The sequence below is a fragment of the Haliotis cracherodii genome, unplaced genomic scaffold (assembly GCF_022045235.1).
Source record: "Haliotis cracherodii isolate W230 unplaced genomic scaffold, xgHalCrac1.p SCAF_6, whole genome shotgun sequence".
Classification (NCBI taxonomy): Eukaryota; Metazoa; Mollusca; class Gastropoda; order Lepetellida; family Haliotidae; genus Haliotis; species Haliotis cracherodii.
The window spans coordinates 53,421,534-53,445,874 of record NW_027266319.1 but is presented as its reverse complement, the minus strand read 5'-3'; the positions used below and the strand labels follow the sequence as shown (position 1 = coordinate 53,445,874).

The 24,341-nt window shown below is 39.3% G+C and overlaps 1 protein-coding gene across 1 annotated transcript; it reads right to left on the bottom strand.

The window, feature by feature from the left end:
• Positions 1-703: 703 nt before the first annotated feature.
• On the bottom strand, positions 704-21,611 carry LOC139446496 (uncharacterized). Its single transcript, XM_071227804.1, has 10 exons — positions 21,557-21,611; positions 20,385-20,503; positions 18,571-18,633; positions 18,365-18,427; positions 16,991-17,053; positions 16,785-16,847; positions 16,484-16,519; positions 15,362-15,754; positions 13,568-13,762; positions 704-906 (listed from the first exon to the last, which is right to left on the bottom strand). Exons 2-10 carry the CDS (start codon positions 20,485-20,487, stop codon positions 704-706), a joined length of 1,182 nt encoding a protein of 393 aa, XP_071083905.1. The 5' UTR covers positions 20,488-20,503; positions 21,557-21,611.
• Between the last annotated feature and the right edge of the window lie 2,730 nt (positions 21,612-24,341).

Sequence of the window (24,341 nt, the reverse complement as noted above, 5' to 3'; positions counted from 1 at the left end):
AATTCTCGATCAGCGTTTACGATCAACTCGTTTTTCTATTTTCGTTTTAATCCCTGCATTTATCAGCAATATAATTAATTTAGTATTTTTGCCTTGTCTTGTAACATTTCATCTGATTTATAAATAAATGCTTCTGGTGTTTGATGTCGTCTTGCTGCTAGATGAAACAAAATGGATTGTCCTTGTGGTGATTTGGTTATGGAATGGCTATCTATCTATAAATCGGGACTGAGGGCAGGCCACTGCATGGTTCTGATGCCATTCTGCTGGAGGAAGTCTCCTGTTGCTCTCGCTGTGTGAGCACGGGCGTTATCATGCTGAAACTCGTTGTTGCGGCGACGTGCCAAATGAGGTATGGCATGTGGTCTCAAGACTTGATCAATGTACCGAGCTGCTGTGACACCATTGCCTCTCCCTGGACCGATGTTCTGGAAGACCACAGGGTCAACCCTCTGTGCAAGACCTATTCCACCCCACACCATGATGCTCGGACCTCCCCAAGAGTCTCTCTCAACAACACAAGCATCTAAATAGCGTTCCCCACGGCGTTGCCAGACTCTCTCTCTGCCATCTGCTGTTGAGATACAGTAACGGCTCTCGTCTGAGAAGAGGACTCTTCTCCACTGCTGGTGGCGGTCCCGGCGATGACGTGGTGTCAGAATGGGTTCTCGGTGTGGCCTGTGGCAGTGGAGGTGTCAGCTCGTCAATCGTCGACGCACGGTGTCCGCACTGATGTGTCGCTGATGTGTCCCCATGGTCTGTCGAGCAGTTTCCGCAGCAGTAACAAAGCGATCTTGAAGATGCTGCCGCTCAGTCTGACGATCCTGACGTTGGGTGGTGACCCTTGGTCTTCCACTACGTGGTCAGTCATCTGTAGTGTTGGTGGTCTGTTACCGTTGCTGGAGCCTGTATATGGTCCCTAAGAGGACTTCAAATGCATTGGCTACTTGCCAGGCGGTTTGTCCAGCTGGCAATCGTCCAAGGGCTTGGTGTCGCTGATTTCTTGTCAATCTTTTCACGTGGTAGCAATAATAACGAATGAATGTTATCCGATCTGGGTGGATATTTATGGGGCAAGAAATGGGGGAACTCACGTGCATCGGGTTACCATGGCCGTTGCCTTGATGCGTTCATGCAATGTTACTTGGGGTGACGTTTCTTTTGCGGTTCAGTATATTACTACTAAGGAGTGAAAATAGCCAAAGTAAAAAGTGTGTTTGTTGTTTAGCGCCGCATTCAGCAATATTCCAGCTATATGACGGCGGTCTGTAAATAATCGAATCTGGACCAGACACTCCAGTGATTGACAGCGTGAGCCTTCATCTTCGCAATTAGGATACGATGACATGCATCAACCAAGTCAGCGAGCCTAACCACCCGATCCCGATAGTTGCCTCTTTGGACAAGCATGGGTTGCTGAAGACCTATTATAACCCTAGATCTTCACAGGTACGATTATAGGTATGAGCAATGCAGAGATGCTCCTAAGGCTGATTGCACACCGGATTAAATGTGACCCCCGCCATCAGTAGATTGCTGCAGGAACCGATGGCGATAACGTCCAGAATAGAGCTGATAGGGGTGAGTGATGTAATGTATCGTGCGTCCGGTTACAAAAGATTGCAAAATCAACAAACTGTATTCAGCAACTGCAGACACTGTTCGATACATGCATAGGTGGTGACCCGTGAAGATTCCGGGGTAGAATAGGTCTTCAGCAACCCATGCTTGCCGTAAAAGGTGACTATGCTTGTCGTAAAAGGCGACTAACGGGATCGGGTGGTCAGGCTTGGTCAGACTTGGTCAGACCTGGTTGATGCATGTCATCAATCCCAATTGCGTGGATCGATGCTCATGATATTAATCACTGGATTGTCTGGTCCAGACTCGATTATTTGCAGACCGCCGTCATATAGCTGGAATATTGTTGAGTGCGGCGTTAAACAACCAACCAACCAACCAACCAACCCTAGGTGGTATACTAGTCTGTTGTAGCAGACTGTGTCAGCTGTGTGACATCGTAATAATAAAAGGTTGCTTAATTAAGTAGTAGCATATAAGCAGTGTATTATGTATTGAAAAACGACTATACGTGTTTGAGGGATCAAATCATGGTTTATATGTTGTAGCTGTACTTGGATGGTGCAGCATCTCAACTTAACCGAATAACGCTTATGTAGGTATTTCGAATGAATGGGCAGATAAACAAATAGCAACATGAATCATGTTACGGAATGTACATTTCATATAGGTCTATTTTCAAGATATGCTTGTCGTAAAAGGCGACTAACGGGATCGGGTGGTCAGGCTCGCTGACTTGGTTGATGCATGTCATCGATCCCAATTGCGTGGATCGATGCTCGTGATGTTAACCACTGATTGTCTGGTCCAGACTCGATTATTTACAGACCGCCATCATATAGCTGGAATATTGCTGAGTGCGGCGTTAAACAACCAACCAACCAACAAATGTAACCCCCATACCCTGGTAAGGTATTCAACGTGTGCGTCTGGAATATTGACGTAAAAATGTCGCCAAATATGTTGACAAATTTAATCATTCTTATTTCATTTCAAATGCAGATGGTTTATCATTACAGGTCTCTAATTTCAGCCGGTGTTGCCGAATATTTGTATGCTTTTGATTTTCTAATTTTAATTCTGTTGTAACGTGTAAAAATACACCTTTTTGACCTTTTACATGTTTGTTGTTGAGATAATCTTTGAATCTGGAATTTATTTGTAATTCAGGTGTGGTACGCCGCTCTATAGTTTTTACATGTTTTGATGCTAAATTTTAGTAGACTTATTCTTCCCTCACAGTGTTCCAAACCTTCCAACAGCAACTTCAGAGTAACACTGTATGGCCTATGTTGTAGGTATGAAATGGTTGGTTGCTGTAAAAATTACAGCGACCTGTACCTGATCATGCACTTAACCACACAAACAAGTTGATATCATGAGCAACATTCCACGTAGCAGCAGTAACAGCAGCCGAAGCGGCGGCAGTAGTAGTAGTCACCGACTGCCCGATTTCTTAAGTCGCCTCTTACGACAAGCATGGGGGGCACGGGTGGCCCAGTCGTCTAAGGCGCCGCGATTCGCTGTGCAGGGTTGCGTCTCTTGGGCACGCCAGAAACCTATGATTGTGGGTTCGAATCCCGGTTCACACCGATTATGTTTCTAGGTTTGTCAGCACCATACCAGTGCTCGTGGGTTTCACCGAAGTGGTAAACGTCTGAGACCTGCATCACTTCGGGCTTTCCTCCCACATCAAGCTGACACGCCGTGACATAACTGGAATACTGTTAAAAGCGACGTTAAACCCAACTCACTCACTCACTACGACAAGCATGGGCTGCTTGAGATCAATTCTAAACCGGATATCCACGGGGAGGCTGGATTCAAGGCGACTTATGGGTAGGTGATCAGGTTTACTGACTTGCTTGATGCATGTCATCGTATCCCAGTTGCATAGATTGATACTCATGATTTCAATCACCGTCGGTTTGGAATATTGCCGAGTGCCGTGTTAAACAAGAAACAAACATACGATCAAGGAGTATGATTTTACGCCGCTTTTAGCAATATTCCAGCAATATCACGGCGGGGGACACCAGACACACATTGTACCCATATCGGGAATCGAACCCGGATCTTGGGCGTGACGAACAAACGCTTTAACCACAAGGCTACCCGACCGCCCCTACGATCAAGGAAGAACTTTCATGAAATTCAGAAAACTCAAAGTAGACTAGTGATGCTGCTTCATATTGTGATCTATGTGTACAGATTGAGAGTGACAACAAACTATCCACAATTCTGTATGAGGTTAGGTGAAATGGGGTTTAACGTCGCGTCCAAGATTATTGCACTTATATAGCAATGTGCATGTACGTGTGTGTGTTTGTGTGGCTGCTTGTACTCTAGCTCACTGAGATACCATGCCGCAGTTTAACATGAATACCCCACTCAGACAAAGTATATTGACTCCGAGCCGACCAGTCCTTGTTTTAGCCCCTTAATGCCGAGCGCCAGACAGGGTAACAACAAGTACCATCTTTTAACGTCTTTTGGTATGACGCGACGGGGACAATTCTGTATGAGAAGAGCGATGACTTCAACTTAATAGTCACATGTCCCTTCATGTCGGTTAGTATTCCAGCAGGAATTGTCATCAAAGTTATAATTCCATACTGTTCATGCATACATGCAAAATCGAAACCATTTGTTTCAAACTTTATATATTTGAAAGAACAAAAAATGCTACAAAGGAGTGATGCCAATTCATCAAGCTTTATTGTAATGATAGTTTGGAGCTTATATAAAATAAAATAAAAAATGCTTTCAATTTAAATTCATTCATATAATTTCTTTACAACAAAATAACATATTTAAATATGTGGATTGACATTTGCATTTACGGTGCACACTTTCTTTGGAAACATCCATTCACATGCTTAACGAAGCACACATGTACTTATTAGTAGGTGATCTTCTATTCGAATTGAAATGCTGTCGCAGCTACAATATCATTTACATTTAGACAAATTTGTTTGGATATAAAGAGGAAACAATAACCCCTTATTTACAGTCATCTTTTTAGAAAAATACTTTGTTATGTCTCTTAGGCGTGCTAGAAACCTATGGTCGTGAGTTCGAATCCCGCATTTGCTCTGATTACATTTGTTAGCACTTAACCGTGTTCGTTGTTTCACTGAAGTGGTAAACCTGCAATGTCTGCATCGCATCGGACTTTCTTTATAAATCAAACAGACACGCCACGATAAAGCTGTAATACTGTTCAGAGTCGCGTTTAACCACTCACACACTTTAAAGAAAGAAGAAAAACAAGTTAAACTTTACTTTTTACAGATACCAAGAGACAAAAACAAATCATTTATCATGAAGTTACCAAATATATTTCAGACTTCATTCGATAGGTTATTTGGAAGCAGATAATAGTGATTTCATTTAAGTGAAATAATATATAGGTGTAAACGTATATCATATTCACTAAATTTGCGCAGCACCACATGCAATGTAATATACATCAATATGTCCGTATAAATGAAAAGTATTAAAAAAATCATAATTATATGCGATAAAATATTTACTCATGAGAAATATCTGCTGAAAGCCGAGACCATGTGAAGTGTTAATGAATAGTGAAACAATGTTTCCTTGTCTTTTCAATTGTGACATGTTGGACACCAGATTCAAGAATCTGGTTCAACAACATGTATCAAAAAGGCTGTAGGCTGGTCTTAGAGGTTTTCGGGAACTTGATCAAATTTAGTTTCTCAGAAGTGGTAAGTCATGCCAATACAAACATATACATCTGTGTGCATCTCTACTTTTATATGCCGTAGGTCCAAAACTTGCAGTTGACAAAAAGCAAACATGACCGTGTTCAATTCAATAATGTCGTTTTTGCCTCTATTAATGCGTTGTTTGCAGTGGCCTCAAATATAACAAGGAATACGTTATGATGCTAAAAGTGGATTAAACAACTCATTTTTCATATTGAACATAAATTGTCACACTATTAGGCATTATCGTCCAGGAAATAACTGCTGCCATATATAGAACCTTTCTTTTCTCGACGTCCAAGATTTGGTACAAAACTCAGCTCTTGTTTGTAGTAATTCATTTGGGAAGTTTCAAATCATCGACCAAATATTAGAAACGTAAAAAAACCCAGTAGGATTAGACTTCAACACATCAAAGTTACATTGATACTTATGTTTCATAAGGAATCTAAGAGTCACATTTGTAGAGATAATAAATATCATGATAGATCAGAATCTGTTTGCAATGTGCTTTACGTATGTAGCGGTCTCAACACCATAAAAAGCACCATTAGATCGAATGATACCATTCCATTTAATTGTTCAAAAATAAAATATATTACATAATACTGTACTACACACACACACACACACACACACACACACACACACACACACACACACACACACACACACACACACACACACATACATACATACATACATACATTGTCCACGAGTATGCACTTGGACAAATAGTATCTGGCACAAGGAAATGACATACTGTATTGTCCACATACTATCAGACTCAGCAAATTTATACAGTAGAACGACAGTTTCTCATGACGTTCCTCGACTTAATAGAGTTACAAAATAAGTAATAAATGAAGTACCAATACTAAGAAAGTGTTATCCCAAATGTACCATTTGTTACATTTGATCGTTTCTAAATGGCATTGTGTGTTCATTACAGTATAAGGTATATTTGCACGTCATGGTAGCATTTTATACATATTTTATTCACAATAGTGAAACGAACTGGACATAAGTTGGCCAACTTTAAACACCCTCTCCATAATATTTACATCATCCAATTACACTATGTACAATAGGCTGCAAGAAGGGACGTATATAAATATTACAAAATATTGAAACATTTTGTATGAACAATACACATTTGAGCAGCATTGAATATACATTCATTTTCAATCACTGATAGCTCCGCATTCAAACCTCATATGATATCTTACGGAAATGTGTTACATTATTGAAAGCTTAACAGGTCACTGAGTTTGACAGTGAGTGAGTGAGTTAAAATGTAAAGTGACATCGGCAATATTTCAGCCACATTGTGACTATCAAAGGTTATACATAATAAATACATTTAGACTATATAAAAGCCAGCCAACAAGGGACAGTAAGATGACCAGATTTATCACAGAAAAAGATTAATTTTAAAACTGGCATGTAACCATAAAAACGATATTACTATACATAACAATACATGCTAAAAATGTGCTACAGGTCGCCAGAACTGAAGGTAGATCATCAAACAAGGGACCATGTGGACTAACAGTGCCTTTGCTACTTGCATGGACCCCAGCAGGATTTACACCATCTCTTTAGGTGCAGGCGATTATTGACAAATTCAGCTTAACATTAAAACAACACTTATACTAAGATTAAAAATATGAGTTTTACAGCATATAGGTTACATTACAAACGATAATGACGTTTTCACATCAATCAACACAATGACACTTTAAATCTGTATTAAAGTCCCTCCTTGATGTTGGCCACCAGGTGTGAAATCTTTGGCACAGAACAAAGGCATGTGCTTTGTTCTTTGTCTTTGATGAATAAGGACAACAGTCATGACATTTTACAAAGTGGTATTCGTATTATTCGTGGAAATATCATTCAATGTATTACAACTCGCTTGCCAATGAAAATCTAATCAAGCTATAGACAATTCTAATTAGGAATCACAATTTTTAATCCGTTTGATGCTTATCCTTACTGACTTCATTACCCCTGTTCATTACCTGTGTACTTCATTACTTGTGTGCTTCATTACCTGTGTGCTTCATTACTTGTGTGCTTCATTAACTGTGTGTTTCATTAACTGTGTGCTTCATTACCTGTGTGCTTCATTACCTGTGTGCTTCATTACCTGTGTACTTCATTACTTGTGTGCTTCATTACCTGTGTGCTTCATTACCTGTGTGCTTCATTACCTGTGTGCTTCATTACTTGTGTGCTTCATTAACTGTGTGTTTCATTAACTGTGTGCTTCATTACCTGTGTGCTTCATTACCTGTGTGCTTCATTACCTGTGTACTTCATTACTTGTGTGCTTCATTACCTGTGTGCTTCATTACTTGTGTGCTTCATTAACTGTGTGTTTCATTACCTGTGTACTTCATTACCTGTGTATTTCACTACCTGTGTGCTTCATTACCTGTGTGCTTCATTACCTGTGTGCTATTTGATATTCTTACTGTACATTTTGCTTCTTTACCCGTGTGCTTCATTACCTGTGTGCTATTTGATATTCTTACTGTACATTTTGCTTCTTTACCCGTGTGCTTCATTACCTGTGTGCTATTTGATATTCTTATTGTACATCTGACTTCATTACCCGCGTGCTTCATTATCTGTGTGCTTCATTATCCGTGTGCTATTTGATATTCTAACTGTACATCTGGCTTTATCCAATTATCACTATGCAATTTTTTTATGTATCACCTGTTGTTGTCTATGTTTATCTGCTGGTCATCACAACATGTCATATATATATATATATATACCTCTCATCACTTGCTTGTTGTCACTCCAGCTTCATAACGGTGTAAGAATCTACATCGAAACGTCGCTATGTGCAATAAACCAGAGGTTGTTATCCATAACGTTATACTACTACTACTACTACTACTACTACTACTACTACTACTACTACTACTACTACTACTACCAATCAAATACACAGTTATACTCAAAATTGTTAAATGACTATAATATCTCAATCCAACAAAAAATATGTTTTTACAGCTTCAGCTCATACAATGATATATAAAGCATACCACACTAATTTAAATTAAGGATGGCAATAATCAGCCCAACAATAATATAAGTTCATGGTTTTCAAAATAATAACAATAAATCGTGATAACATGTGTAATTCTAATACATTGCTAACGTTCAAGTGGGTGATTGAGTGAGTATGGTTTTACGCAATATCACAGCGGGGGACACCAGAAATGGGCTTCACATATTGTACCCATTTCGGGGATCGAACCCGGGTCTTCGGCGTGACGAGCGAACGCTTTAACCACTAGGCTACCCGACCGCCCCTTTAATGTTCAAGAGGCTATTAAACTTAGTAACATCACGTCTTACCTAGCATGTCTATATCTATTTCTGTATGGGCACATAGTATATAAAGATATTCATCACCCAAGTTGTTTCTATTGCCTAATAAACACAGTCAGACCTGTATCCATCTACCCTTCTCAATTGGTAGTCTATGATGAATCTATAAACTTAACAAGAGACACAGCGAATAGTCTTCAATTACAGCATTCTCTTTGAAGAGCCTGTAAAATATACCTTCATCAGAGTTTATTACAATAGTAGTTCACAGCTGATCAGAAAGAACCTGCTTCATTGTACATTTTTACCATGGGAGACCAGGAAAAGACCGTTCATTCGATACACAGCTTACACCAATCTTATTAGACAGTTTTTATATGTTCCACCAATTAGATTAAAAAGAAATAATTCCACACAAAACAGCAAATAATTAAGTGGATTTGGCTAACTTCCTAGTTCGCCATATAGCATATAGTGAGCAGTACTAATCTTTAGTTTAAGTATATATTTTAAAAACACTGTGTGAATTTTTTCAGGTATATCCAATTTTCCAAACCCATATTTCTGAGACATGAGTCAAAATTGATGTTAACTGCCTGGTCAAATAAACTTCATTTACTTTAACTATAAGTAAAGCCAAATTTCTTATTCTTACATACAATAAATACAGCTATTTTGGGCCTCTGCTACATGTGCAGTGTTAGGTGTTAGAAAGATAATCATTGAAAATAATATTCCAAGATAATTGTACTGGTTATTATACTTGCAGCTTCAAATTAAAGCCTGTTAGTTGATTAGCCTGTTCTAGTGTACACCGGTGCCAGACTTCACATGTACATTCCGTCTTCACTGTATTTCTATTTAACATTCCTTACAGTCATCGAACAAGTCATTGTTGAAGTGATCTTCGTCATGCTGCTTTTGTGATAAGACCATTTGCCAATCAATGAAAAAATCAGTTTCCAATGTTAATAATCATTTAAATTGTTTTGTCTTCAAAAGTCAGTATTATCTCGAACTGTGTTTCAATGAGAATATAACTTATTTTGTTTTATCGGAATTACATGAGATCAACTATTGTTTTGCCCAGCTGCGTAAAAAGTCTTGTTCATTTCCACTTAAAGCTTATGTTGTCATTAATAACTAAACCAAGATATTATCATCAGCAAAGTGTCTAGACACAAAAACAATTCTGTCAGCTATATCATTCACATACAGTAAAGTACGTTTATAACGAACTGACGGATATAACGAACTGATTTTTTTGTCCCGACTATTTGCTATAGTTATGCTGTATATATGCTTATAACGAACTACGGTTATAACAAACTAAAGTTAGAGGTCCCTTCGTTATAACCGTAGTTTACTGTACACAATAAAGAAACACGGCACTAAATCAGACCCTTGAGCGACTAAATCCTCTAAATTTCTCGGTTTGCATAAAGCTCCGTTTACAAAGACCTGTTTACGTTGGTTACGAAAATTATCAATTCACCTTCAATGCCAAACATTTCTAATTTTATCATGAGCCCCTTACGGCAAACATCGTCAAAGGCTTTTGCACATCACAAAACACTAAACAATAGCTGATTTTGTCATTCATCACAATACAAATCTGGCGGTATGTTGAACGTATTCGACATCGCACTGCTACATTGCTGGAAAAAAAATATGACATCATCCAGTGTTCATATCATAAATTGTTAACATTATGTCACCAGAACAAAAAGTTGATTTCAGTGAAGCTTTTGTAGCTTTGGCATATATTACAATTTCAATTACAAAATCAAACTCGCGTATCTGAATCATGAGTTATCTGCCCAGTGTGAATAAAGAGTGTGAATCCAATACATAAGTGTACATAATTCTTTCACAAGAAACAGAGAAGTCGCAATTCCTCATCGTTCATCGGTTACTTCCTTAATATGATGGCAGTAAAAGCTAAAATGTATCACATATGTGTTACAACTAGTTAATCCAGTAATTGGATTATACAACCTCTGAATATTCAAGTACAGAAAGAAAAGTTCAGTTCTACTCAAAAACTGGAATAATACAAGTAAACTATTGTCTTCAAACAAGGTTGAAGTGTCATTATTGCTCCAAGCACCACAATGTTCCAGTGCACATAAGTATCATCAAGAATTACTGACCAACCAGTGGACAAGCCTAGAATTGATAGAATAGAACCAACCTAAGATCAAACAGAAAATTATAGAAATTTAAAAAAATATATTGTTACACTGGTTAGACATTTAGCACTGTGATAACACATAACTGCCTCTTTCAATGAATATGTGTAAAATAGGTGACTATACAGAAAACTTATACATTCATGTAAAACATTACATTTGTTAAAACATTTTTTTACAACAAGAATTCAGCTATTTACAGATCCCCAATACATAATATGTCTTTTTGTACAAAAAAGCGACACACTACATTCCATCTGAACATGTCTCATATCAGGACACTTCTATATATACAGTAAAACAAGAATTACTGGATATGTATGCTGTCATCAGGGAATGTAGGCTCCCCAGGTGTAAATTAAATATGTTGACCTACAGTCTTGAACACAAGAGATCATATTTACAGGAATATGTTGCAGTGTTGGGTCCTGGAAATTCCTTTTTAATCAATTACATTCGAACCTATTCTAGGACATACGGTTTTCTTCGTCTTAGTGATTAACTTTCCACGGTTGGTCACCTCTTGTTCATTATCTTGTTTTTCCGCTCATACAAACATTGTGCCAGTTTATATCTGGTCCTCTGTGATTTCTCCATATGACAGTTGTCTTCTTTTTGTCAATTGCTCAGCTGTCTCTCCTCTGCCGTTTTCTACATGAATATCAGCCCCATTGTCAGCAAGGAGCTGATATAATTCACGATAGCGATCATCGTGGCGAGTACCAAAAGCCACATAGAAAACACAATGCAAAGGTGTGTTACCGTCGTAATCCTGACAGTTTACATCTGACATAGGTAGCAACAGACTGACACCTTCTCCACACTGTTCCCTTGCTGCAAAATGCAGAGGTGTCTGTCCCCTCTTGTTCTTCACACGTCCATCAGCTCCCTTAACAGAGAGGAGTTGGTATAGTTCACGACAGTTACTTTTTTCTTTAAGACTCGAATGCGATAAGTAATGTATATAGTGGACAGCTGTGTTGCCATATTCATCCCGAACATTTACATCTAAAACATGTCGCAACAGTGTGACGCATTTTGTACATTGACTTCTTGCTGCCCTGTGCAGAGCTGTCATTCCCGTCTTGTTCTTGAGCTGTACATCACTCCCTTTATCCATAAGAAGTTGGTAAATCTTATCACACCCGTCCTTACAAAATGACACAGAATGCAAATAGTGCAAAGCTGTGTCGCCTGTATTGTCTTGAGCATTTACCTCCGACACATCGAGTAACAATTCGACACCTTTTCTGCATTGCTTACTAGCTGTTACATGCAGAGCTGTCTGCCCGCTGTTGTTTCTGATATGCCCATCTAAACCCTTCTCAATAAGGAGCTGTAATATGTCATGGCAGTTATCTTCCGCTGTTGTAAAAGTAGATGGTTTATGTATACAATGAGCTGCAGTGTTACCTTCATCATCTTTGACATTTGCGTCTGTCACATGAAGCAACAATCTCACACACTCTACACACTGTCCCCTTGATGCCACATGCAGAGCTGTTTCTCCATATAGCTTGTCTTTAAGGTTTCCATCGACCTTCTTATCAACAAAGAGTTGGAGTAATTCATGACAATTATCCTCTTGATGCGAATGAAACGGTGTGTGGCGCACACAGTGTAAAGCTGTCCTACCATAATCATCCTGAGCATCTACGTCAGACACAGTTAGCAATAGCCTGACGCTGTCTATGGTTTGTCTTTGTGCTGCCCTATGAAGAGCGGTCTGCCCCAAATTATTTTTTATGCGTGCATCAGCCCCTTCAGAAATAAAGATTTTATATATTTCTGTACGACGTGAACCGCGACATTTATCATGTATGCAATGCAATGCTGTATCGCCATCTTCATCCTGTGCATTTATATCTGAGACAGGCAGTAAGATATTTGCACTTCTTTCACACTGCACCTCTGCTGCAAAATGAAGAGCTGTCTTTCCATGGTTATTTTTGATTTGTGCATTAGCCCCATTTTCAACAAGGACATTATGTATTTCACAACAGTCTCCATCACATTGTTGACCAAACACTCTTTGATGTACATAATGTAAAGGTGTGTTACCGTCTTTGTCCCGCGCATTTACACCTGTCTCATTTATCAAAAGTTTTACTCCTCCTGTGCACCGTCCTCTCGCTGCCAGATGTAACGCTGACTGTCCATTGATGTTTGTGATATGTTTCTCACTTCCATGCTTGATAAGGAGTTGATATGTTTTAAGACAAGAATCGTCAGACGAAGCAGACATATGGGTGATGGTAGTGTGTCTACAATGTAAAGGTGTGTTACCCCTGTCATCAAGGGCGTTTACATCTGACACAGGTACCAAAAGGTAAAGACACTGCACACAACGTCCCGCTGCTGCCACATGCAGGGCTGTCTGCCCCATTTGATTCTTGATATGAAAGTCAGCCTTCTTATCAATAAACAATTGCATTAGCTCATGTCCGCCCTGTTTGCAAGGTGTATCATCCCAGCCATAAGAATACAAACAATGTACAATTGTGTCACCATTGCAATCCTGCGCATTTATGTCAGTAACTGAAAGCAACAAACTGACACATTTCACACACCTGACAATGGTGGCGACATGGAGAGGTAACTGACCCTTATTATTAGGCTTCTGCTTACTAGAGGCCGTTTCCTTTAGAAGCTCCAGTATTTCATGGCAGTGTTTTTCACAAGAACCGACCATATAGTGAAATACTGTGTTACCATTGTCATCAGTTGCAGTTACACCAGACTGTGACAGGAAGATGCTAACACATTCCTTGCACTGTTTCCAGGCTGCTCTCTGAAGAAGAACACTGACTGTCTGGGGCGGCATCTGTACTGGACCTTCTCTGTCTCGTAGAGACTTTAAGAGCTGGTGATGTTTCTTACTGTGACACCAACTTTCTTGGACATCATCTACAGCACAATCAGGAATTTGAAAAACCTCTTCTAACAACTCCATTACTGTATCAGGATCATGTTGACATGATGCAAGAATCAACATTTTATCAAGATCCATGGTCCCACCTGCTCTCAGAAGAAGTGATATGACACCCACAGCTTCGGATATGTTAGTTGGTGCTCTCCTATCCTCATTAGGTATACTTGGTGGACCTGGAATACAACACTTCTGAGTATGGCCCTCAATACACATTCGTAGATACTGACTGTATAAATGTTTGTGGTCTTGTATGTATGTATTGCATGAATCAAGTATGTTTCTGAGACATATCACGTTGCAGCTCTGCACTGCAATGCCAAGTAACTGCTTCAGTTCGTTTGTTTCTGGCTTCACCATTTGTAATAGTTTAAGGCAATTACTACAGTTGATAAGTGGCCTTCTGGCTAGAACTCGAAAACATCCATGTGAAGGTTGTGCTCCATTGATGAGTAACTTTTCTACTAAATCATTTTGACTCGTGTTTACAGCACATGTTAATGCTTCATCCAAGACAGACTGGGAATCATCTGCAGCAGCACTGAATGTTTGAATAATTCGTCTAGCAAACGCTGGCATTGTGTTCATGATTATCCGAGATAAACAATATATACCAGTCCCTTGATCAAACATATCATGAAGGAGACTATTCTCTGACAGGTGTTGTGGAGAAATTAGATAAAATGGCGTCTTCATCCTCTGCATTGACATCCTGTGAATATCTGTAACATCCCATTCTCTGAACATCTCCTCTAAGATGTCAGCATCATTCAGAGAAGGGTGAGACAGCACTATGTCCCGACTGTCCTCTTCTGATAAATATTCCTTTAGTTTGTTTGCCAGTTCAGGATACAGATCTTCACCAAGGACAACCTCATTAACTGTTTCACTTTTCTCAACTTTATTGTCTTTCGTTCTGACGAATTCTAGCAACATTGATGGTGTGCTTAATTCGATTCCTAAATCTGGGCATGACTGACATAAATCAACAAACAAGACATCGTGTATCGACCTGTGAGAAAACATGAAAAACTTGCCATCACACACAAGATAAATTCCACACAGAGATTCAGCAATTTCCTTAATAACTGGTTTTTCTTTCAAACTACACACTTCCTTTATTTGCTTGCATCGATGTTTAAAATCCCCAGAAGGACTTGCTGTCTTCAACTCTTTAATTGGAAGATACCCATTGTATGATAGAACTAATAGTAAAACATAAAAGGATCCACGTTGATCCTTCTTGATACTATTAAGTTCAAAACTGATGAATTCAAATGGCTTTTGAAAAAATTCCAGGCCTTTTCTTTGAACGTTCTTATGTACATCAAAATATACGCAACATTGAGGGAAGCCCAGGGCAGTGTTTATACTTGCAACCTTATTTCTTAACGATGAATGAACAGATTTTCCACAAAGTCTGGAAATAAATTCTAATTTTTCGTCTACTGTGAGACAATGCTTTCCCTCATCTAATATGATTTTAGACGATTTTTTTATTATTTCATATCTCTGTAGGTTTGGCATTGCCTGAATGATAATTTCAGGCCTTGATGTTATCACTATCCATATTGTACCATTTTCAACTGAAGGCCACACAAGGTCAAACTTCTGTCTCCACTGGTCCAGATTGTGTTGTATAAGATTAGAAGAACCAAATATATCATCAATCATAACCACATAGTTTGATGTATCCCCCGATTTCGGAACAGTGGGTTTGACAGAGGACACTGTCATATCATTACGTTTTGGTATATAGTTCCATTCTTCAGGGGAGGATATTTTTACCGGTTTCCGTGAGAACGCCTTTGATACTCTCTGTAACAGAGTGTAGCCAAGATGTGACTTGCCAGATCCTGATCTTCCCCTGATGACCACGCAGCCTTTCTCCGTCAAGTGTCTGTAGGTGACATCTTCTGTATGTGTTGAAACATGTTTGTTGATACTTTTGATTTTCTGGATTGTTTCAGCTGAGAAAAGACATAAACACAATCAACTCATGATATCATATGTATCGTTTCTTAACGATATTATAACGTGTTCTTTACATTGAAGGTACAAGGCGTGAGAAAATACAGAATAAAGTTCAAAATGTGTAACATCTGCGTACTGAGGCTGTATTAAAATTTGTTATTATCAATTGGTTTTATGAGAAGAAATATGTTGTGTGCATCATGGTTATCTTCGTATGTAGTAGAAAATAACGCTATGGGATTATGCATAATGTATCTGCTCAACCATATTCCTCCTCTATACTTTTTACAGGAATTCCAACGCCCATAGTTAACAACTACAATGTAGGAAGCGTTTAATTTGAGAACGGCCTCAATGTCTATTTGTGTGCGAAGTTCAGGGTAAATTTATCACGTCATGATTGGCGGTATGTTAATGAATCATTAGTGCATGTTTCGCGTAGAATGTGTGAAGTGAATATATACATGAAAAACAAGAGGGTGATTTTACCTAAAAAATAAATTGTTTCAAAAAAATTCGCGAAACGAATAAATATGCTTCAGACTGTTGAAAAAAAACAAGTCTGTCGCAAAAATTGCATTGATACAGTACGTTTTTAAAATAATCCTGCAAATAGTTTTAATAAGATAGATATCTGATTTTGCAGCTGTACTTGAAAAATATCTAGACAGACAAAATGGTCGGTCCCTAAAGAAAGATCTTCATTGCATTACCACAATACCCACCTATCAAATTCTGAAGCGGGGACCTTCCTTCTGAAACTGAAAAAAAATAAAAAATTAAAACGTTATGGGAAATTTGAAGCTATTCTTTCTTAAACTTCAGGTGATACATAGAGACAGCTGTGGTCACTGGTTATAATCATGATTTTGAAATGTAAGAGTAAAACAGATAATTAATGTTTGTTGTTTGTTCAGCTTTAATCTTTGTAACACTAACCATCACATGCCATGATATAAACAAAATTGATGGAATGTAACAGCAACTATGTACCTAATTCAAACTTATTTAGACAAGAGAACGTACCATTCATCACACCTGCCACAATGCTGTTGTTAGCCGTTCCTCCGCTCATGCCCGTCTGTGAGTCTGGGAATTCACAAACATTTATTAGGACATTTCACACTTGTATCGTTATATGTATACTAGTATTTGATAGAGAATAGATTCGGGTTACTTGGCAGTCCTGAAAAATGTACGTAATTCAGACTAATTCAAACAAGAGAACGTACCATTCATCACACCTGCCACAATGCTGTTGTTAGCCGTTCCTCCGCTCAAGCCCGTCTGTGAGTCTGTGAGTTCACAAACATTTATTAAGACATTTCACACTTGTATCGTTATATGTATACTAGTATTTAATAGAGAATAGATTCGGGCTGCTTGGCAGTCCTGAAAAATGTACGTAATTCAGACTAATTCAAACAATTAAGAGAACGTACCATTCATCACACCTGCCACAATGCTGTTGTTAGCCGTTCCTCCGCTCATGCATTCACTCGACGAGTCCCCCAATGGCGATTTAAGGCAGACTGTCCCACAAACCCTTTAGCAGAGCCAGGCCAAGTTCACCAAAAGTGGTCGGCGGCCTATGACGTTGACGTGCACGTGTCCCTTTCATGTCCCAGACGTGTCCTTTGGGGGAAAGGTCTGGGCTCATTGCTGGCCATGGCATTACATGGATGTTGTGCTGATGGAGGAAAACACTGGCGATTCGTGCACGGTGAGCACGGGCGTTGTGCTCATGAAAGACAAATCGTCGACCCACACGCCTTGCAAACGGAGTTCGCTCAGTCATACAGATGCCACCCAACACCATAACCGATCCATCGCCAAATATGTCATGAGGTCTCAGGTTGACATTGGCATGACGTTCATTTCGACGTCGCCAGACACGACCACGCCTATACAGGAAGTGCAAAGTGAATCGGGACTCATCTGACACGTAAACAGCGACGATTACCCAAATGTCAACGTTGTGTACACCACTGACGTATGCTGGCAATACGACAATTTGTAAGGGGCGGCTCAACACGTGGCCGTCAAGCATGAAGATGAGCTGCAGGCAGACCATTTCTGATCATCTGGCCCGTAGCTCGCGATCGTACTCCAGTAGCCTGATGAAAGGTATTCACTACATTTCTACGCTATGGCATTATACATAAGTTATCAGCTCAACCATATTCCTTGTGGTATGTTAATGAATCATTATTGCATTCTTCGAGTTGGATGTGTGAAGTGAATAAACAAGAGGGGATTCTATCTAAAAAATAAATTGACCCAGACAATTTGCGAAAAGAATAAATATGCATGAGACAGTTGAAAAAAGAACTTATCTGCCACAAAAATTGCATTGATGCAAAGTAATTTTCTTCATAAAATAATCCTGCTTGTAGTTTTAATTAGATAGATGTATGAGTTTGCAGCTATATCTGAAAAAAATATCTAGACAGACAAAATGGTCGGTCCCTAAATAAAGATCTTGTTGTTTGTTCAGCTTTCATCATTGTAATACTAATCATCACATGCCATGATATAAACAAAATAGATGGAGTGTAACAGCAACTATGTACCTAATTCAAACTTATTTAGACAAGAGAACGTACCATTCATCACACCTGCCACAATGCTGTTGCTAGCCGTTCCTCCGCTCATGCCCGTCTGTGAGTCTGTGAGTTCACAAACATTTATTAAGACATTTCACACTTGTATCGTTATATGTATACTAGTATTTGATAGAGAATAGATTCGGGTTACTTGGCAGTCCTGAAAAATGTACGTAATTCAGACTAATTCAAACAAGAGAACGTACCATTCATCACACCTGCCACAATGCTGTTGTTAGCCGTTCCTCCGCTCAAGCCCGTCTGTGAGTCTGAGAGTTCACAAACATTTATTAAGACATTTCACACTTGTATCGTTATATGTATATTTAATAGATAATAGACTCGGGTTACTTGGCAGTCCTGAAAACTTAAGTCAAGCCATGCAAAACCAATTTTGGAAACTCCAAATTAATGATGAATACTCTTCAGAAATAGTAGGGGATACTCGAAAATACCTTTGATATCCAAACGTGTGAGAGATATTAGTTTCTAGTTGTATGATAATAATGAACGCATTGGGAACACACTACAACCGGTAGTGAAGTATGACAGTAGTGTGACCGCCAGCGATACTGAAGGATGATAGGGGTATGATGGGAAATTGCAAAATTGACGTTTTTTGGAACAGTAATTTGTAAGGGGCAGCACAACACGTTGCCGTCCAGCATGAAGATGAGCTGCATGCAGACCATTTCTGATCATCTGACCCGTAACTCGTACTCCAGTAGCCTAATTTAAGTTAACAGCAATTTGATTCGACGTTTGAGTTCCATTTCATGGAGACAGGTTTCGACCAACTGATCCTGTACAATACTCTTGTCGCTGACCTAGAAGGCGCCCTCAACCTCGTCGATCGTAAACACTTTGGGTTTGTTGGTACCTGTTCAATAGGCAGCTAGTCACAAACCGTGAAACATTGAACGTATTGACAACTGCACGCTGACTTCTGCCTGTTTCCAGTATGCCAGTAGCCCTTAGATCAACGCCGCGTTGCATAATTCATACACAAACAGGGAATGAAATCAAGTTAAGGTATTCCCTGTATAATGGGCAGTTTTGAAAATCATAAAACACTTTCTTTTATTATCATATACATCCTTCCCTGCATTTGATTTTAAAGTTTTATCAATATTCACCTTTCAGTTAATCTGTTTCATTAAATTGTATACGCCCACCCCCCTTTCTACAAAATTCGAAATCATGGAACAGGGGTATGTATGTTCAAATGATCATGAACTTGGCATTTATTTCTTAAATATTTCATAATAGATATATATCAGTAGGGAAATCATGTAAGTTTATAAATATAAGCAGTAAATTCAATGCAGAAGTAGTGTATTGAGGCATTCAACATGTGAACTTGTAATTAGGCTTCTGAAATGCTTGTTTTTTCCATGTCTTTTTTCAATTGAGACATTGTATCTATTGCTCTGGAAGTACAAACAAGACACATAGATATGAAAACACTTCTCTAAAAACATCTGAAGTGACTATAAAATAAAATAATACAAAAGAAAAACAACCCCAATGCTAATAACACCCCCCCCCCCCCCCCCCCCCCCCACAAACTTCATGCAGAATCAATAAGATTAACAGCAATAATGATCCACAAAAATTATTCGATCTTCCGTGAAAGTGTCAAAATCAGGAATGATTGTGGAACTATTGCGTGTGGCATGTGCAAACTATAGAAGGTGTTTTGGTGTCAAGCTTTACAGCCATAAACGTCGTTGTTTAAGATGTTTGTCTGTGTTCTTATACTTGTTAACATTTAAATTTCACGATACCTTACTTTTGTAAAGAACATATGTATCTGAGTTTGAGTAACTAAGTACAATGCCTAGACCAAGACCAAAATTGGGCAGCTGGTTGTGAAGCATAGTTCCCAACCATAAACTTTATGTTGACCTGCTATAGATGGAGTACTACTGAGTGTGGCGTTAAACAACGAATAAACAAATCTATATATGTACCTTATCGAAACGAACGTGAATTTCATACACAAAATCGCAATACTTACCTGATTGGCTTGGGTGGGCCCTTTCGGGAGAAGAATCTGCTGGGTAGTCTGATTGCGTCTGTTTTGCAAACACATCCTCAGGTAATGTCCGTCGCCGCTTCATCTCAAGAGAGAAAAAACTATAAAGAACAAGAGGGCTAGATTTTAGCCCAAACAACTGCTACTTCGAAAGAAACTGTTTACTGAAAACAATACCAGTATGGATTAACATGATATTGTATGTTTGGGTCCGAATTAAACACTTACCTGACAACTATAGATTTGTAATCAAGTTCCAAACACAATGATTATTGTTTTTTTCTTCACATCAATCATAATTGTTAGTTATAATTCCATAGAAAAGGGGGGCACGGGTGGCCCAGTCGTCTAAGGAGCCGCTATTCGCTGTGCAGGGTTGCGTCACTTGGGCACGCCAGAAAGCTATGATTGTGGGTTCGAATCCCGGTTCGCCCCAATTATGTTTCTAGGTTTGTCAGCACAATACCCGTGCTCGTGGGTTTCACCGAAGTGAAAACGTCTAAGACCTACACCACTTCGGGCTTTCCTCCCACATTAAGCTGACACTCCGTGATATAACTGGAATAATGTTAAAAGCGGCGTAAAACCATACTCACTCACTCACTCCTATTATTGGTGTTGTAAATGTTGGGCCTACGCTAGTGTGAAGTGCACATGCATGACATATACATGTTGTAAAAACAGACTGATTGATCATTTAGGCAGTAAACCTGTACTATGCGTTCCCAACGCCTGTAAGGGGAATAAACTTCTGGGCAGTAGTGTACAGCTTGCTTATCAGCGTGGGGCAGTCCATGACCCACCATTCGGTGCGCCATAGCTACCGTCAGAATCAAACTACAGTTACAATACAAACGTCACATCTTAAGAAGTAGCAAACTTTATATAAATAACTTGGTTATATGCTATCATGTAATCAGTACATAAGATGTTCATATGCATACAACTTCGCGCCTTAATTCCAGTGTTGACCTACTTGCTCTTGCTGTAGGAACATTTACACGAAGTTTCAAAATGGACGCTATGGCTTGTATCTATTACAATTTCGAACTTCATTCTTTATGGTGTGAGTTAGCCCTATTACACGAAGCCACTGAATCTCCTCGACCGATGCAATCAAATACAACATGGAAATTAAATAGCAGTATACTCACCAGAGTGTGTCAGGAAGATGTTTAGATGTGTCTATGCACTTCTGATCGGGTTTTGTAAAATGTCGCCGTTATCTGTGCTTCTTCTGACGTAACTTTAGGCGAATACCCTTTCTCCGTGACCACTCGTTATTTTCCGACTGGTGACGGAGATAACGATTATTAAGGAAGAGAATTTATTGATGACAACTTCTAGCTAGATTAACGTTGTTTTCCTCATAACAAAGAAGTTGACATCCATAATGTCTCTTCCTTATGTGCATCACTTGTAAATGCCTTCAAACACTTCATGAGGATTATTGTTGCCAAATGTCTGGAGTGTTCACATCACTGCACTGACTGTCGTTTAATATCGGTGGTGTAAGTGTTCGGCCTTTCGTGTGTCATGTATTGCGTTTATCAGTTCAAAGAGCATTTACATCAAGCTTGTTGCCCTGATAAAATAAACACGGTAAACAGGAAATAGTCCTGTCTCAACTCACAAAGATAAAGAACTTCACAAAATATTCAATTTATGGTAGCATATCAAGAATGATAAAACATAAAAGAGACACTAGGCTCGCATCTCATGGCAGTCCTATCAAATTTAAGTCAATAAATAAAAGCGATAAAACCCTTTCCTTATTCATAAGAAATCTCTGCTAAAAGCCGAGTCGATTGTACGATTCCGACTATATCATTAGCATTTGTTTACGAATCATTATAAAATAGTGATGATACCAGGTGTTCGCGAAAAGGTTCGCGTACATTGTCCCACTGGTGGCACTCGCCATGAACGGCAAGTCAATTGTTCAGAATTCAAGTAATTCAAAACTAAATTTGTCTGTAAACGCAAAAATTGATTTGTGAATATGTGAGCTTGACTCAAACCACTAATTACAACGTCTAGACAAAAGGCCTGTGTGAATTCACAAACATAAAGAATTTCACAAAATATTTGTTATGAACAATTCTGATATTGGTTTGTAAAACAATAATGTACATATATCAGACTGTTTCATAATCTAAATCGTTGGCATGTATGGCTACACAATATTACAGGCACACCAGTGACACCCTATGTCAGAAGGTTTCATAATCTAAATCCTTCAAGGCAGAGAAGAGCTTGAACAGCTGTGTCTTCCACCCTACTGGTGGTGGGGCGGTCGGGTAGCCTAGTGGTTAAAGCGTTCGCTCGTCACGCCGAAGACCCGGGTTCGATTCCCGACATGGGTACAATGTTTGAAGCCCATTTCTGGTGTCCCCCGCCGTGATATTACTGATTTGCTAAAAGCGGCGTAAAACCAAACTCACTCACTGACTACTGGTGGCACAGCATTGACAAAGACGGTGAAGGTACATGTGTTGTGTTTCCGTCTTGAGACAAACCCTGCTTGAGACAAAGGACCAAGTACACCGTGCATAACAGCCGAGTCGCCCATCTCTGTGGAGACAGTTGTGTTCCGGGCTCGCACACGAGCTTGCAACTTGGACCTCATCCATCATGAAATACTAATCCATCCCATACATGTACGATGTTAAGAACATTCAGTGTGTTGAGTTGTTTGTTTCTGTCCGTTTGATATTGATTTGATGCTCCTGGACTAACCCCAGTGTCAGAAAACCTGAGCAATATACAATTTAGGAACATCAAGGACACTGTTTCTCTGAAAGGTGAACCCAGCCCTTGCATCAACTCGAAATAAGAATAAATTTGCAGTGTCTTTGCAAGGGACAAATATCTTCCCTGCAGTATAACAATTGAACAATGGTTGACATCTCAACTCCCATTTTTCATGTACAGTAAACTACGGTTATAACGAACTCAAAGGGACTATCATTTTTAGTTCGTTATAACCGTAGTTCGTTATAAGCATATATACAGCATAACTACAGCAAATAGTCGGGACTAAAAAGAAAGGTTCGTTATATCCGTCAGTTCGTTATAAGCGTGTTCGTTATAACCGTAGTTTACTGTACCACTATTCAGCAGAATGATAGAGAACACTTAAAGAAACTGAAGGAAGGACAAAGAAAATCAAATGTGAGAAAGACATTTACACTATGGCTATATTTGAAAGCGAATTAGTCCTCCGAGTTCGATGATGAACGTATGTTACACTTTGCAAGCGTGGAGGTGGAAGCTCAGTCAGGGAATTTAGTACTATTTGGCACAAAAGAGGGTAACCACATCACGTAATGCTGATGTCTCAGACAGTCTAGACGACGACGTAAACAGATTCGGGAGAAATCAGAGAAAAAACATTAAACTTTTTGAGAGAATATGAGTGAACAGCAAGTCTGCTTGCATTGTCGAATAATGGTGGTGAAGATGTAAACATTAATTACAAAAGTAGCTATTCCATGCTAACAGAAACTGAGACAGAGACATCCCGTTCCCTACTTGTTGTGCTAGACAGATTTGGAGTTCTATCATGAAATGACCCAACTGTTCCCATCACTTCCACGTTCTAATTCAGTAATCATGGTGAAGAATGACATGACATCTAAGACAGAAGTTAAATGGATTCCAAGTAATGCACCAAAGGCCATACTAAGCATGCATCAAGCATGAACTGCTGAAGGTGGAAGAAAGGTCGAAAGGCGACATGAAGGCGCCACCTTAAAGGCGATGGCACCAAAGTAAGCGCGTCACGTCCAGCTTACAGGCGATGGTACCAAAGTAAGCAGCGCGTCACATCCAGCTTACAGGCGATGGTACCAAAGTAAGCAGCGCGTCACGTCCAGCTTACATGTGATGGTACCAAAGTAAGCAGCGCGTCACGTCCAGCTTACAGGCGATGGTACC

What these genes read in the sequence shown, in the direction of transcription:
- LOC139446496 (XM_071227804.1), bottom strand. Translation starts at nt 20,487, where the DNA reads ATGAAGCGGCGACGGACATTACCTGAGGATGTGTTTGCAAAACAGACG. An exon ending in TGTGGCAGGTGTGATGAATG is followed by an intron (nt 17,054 to 18,364) that starts GTACGTTCTCTT and finishes GTGAACTCACAG; the next exon opens with ACTCACAGACGGGCTTGAGC. An exon ending in AACTGCAACTGATGACAATG is followed by an intron (nt 907 to 13,567) that starts GTAACACAGTAT and finishes GACCATATACAG; the next exon opens with GCTCCAGCAACGGTAACAGA.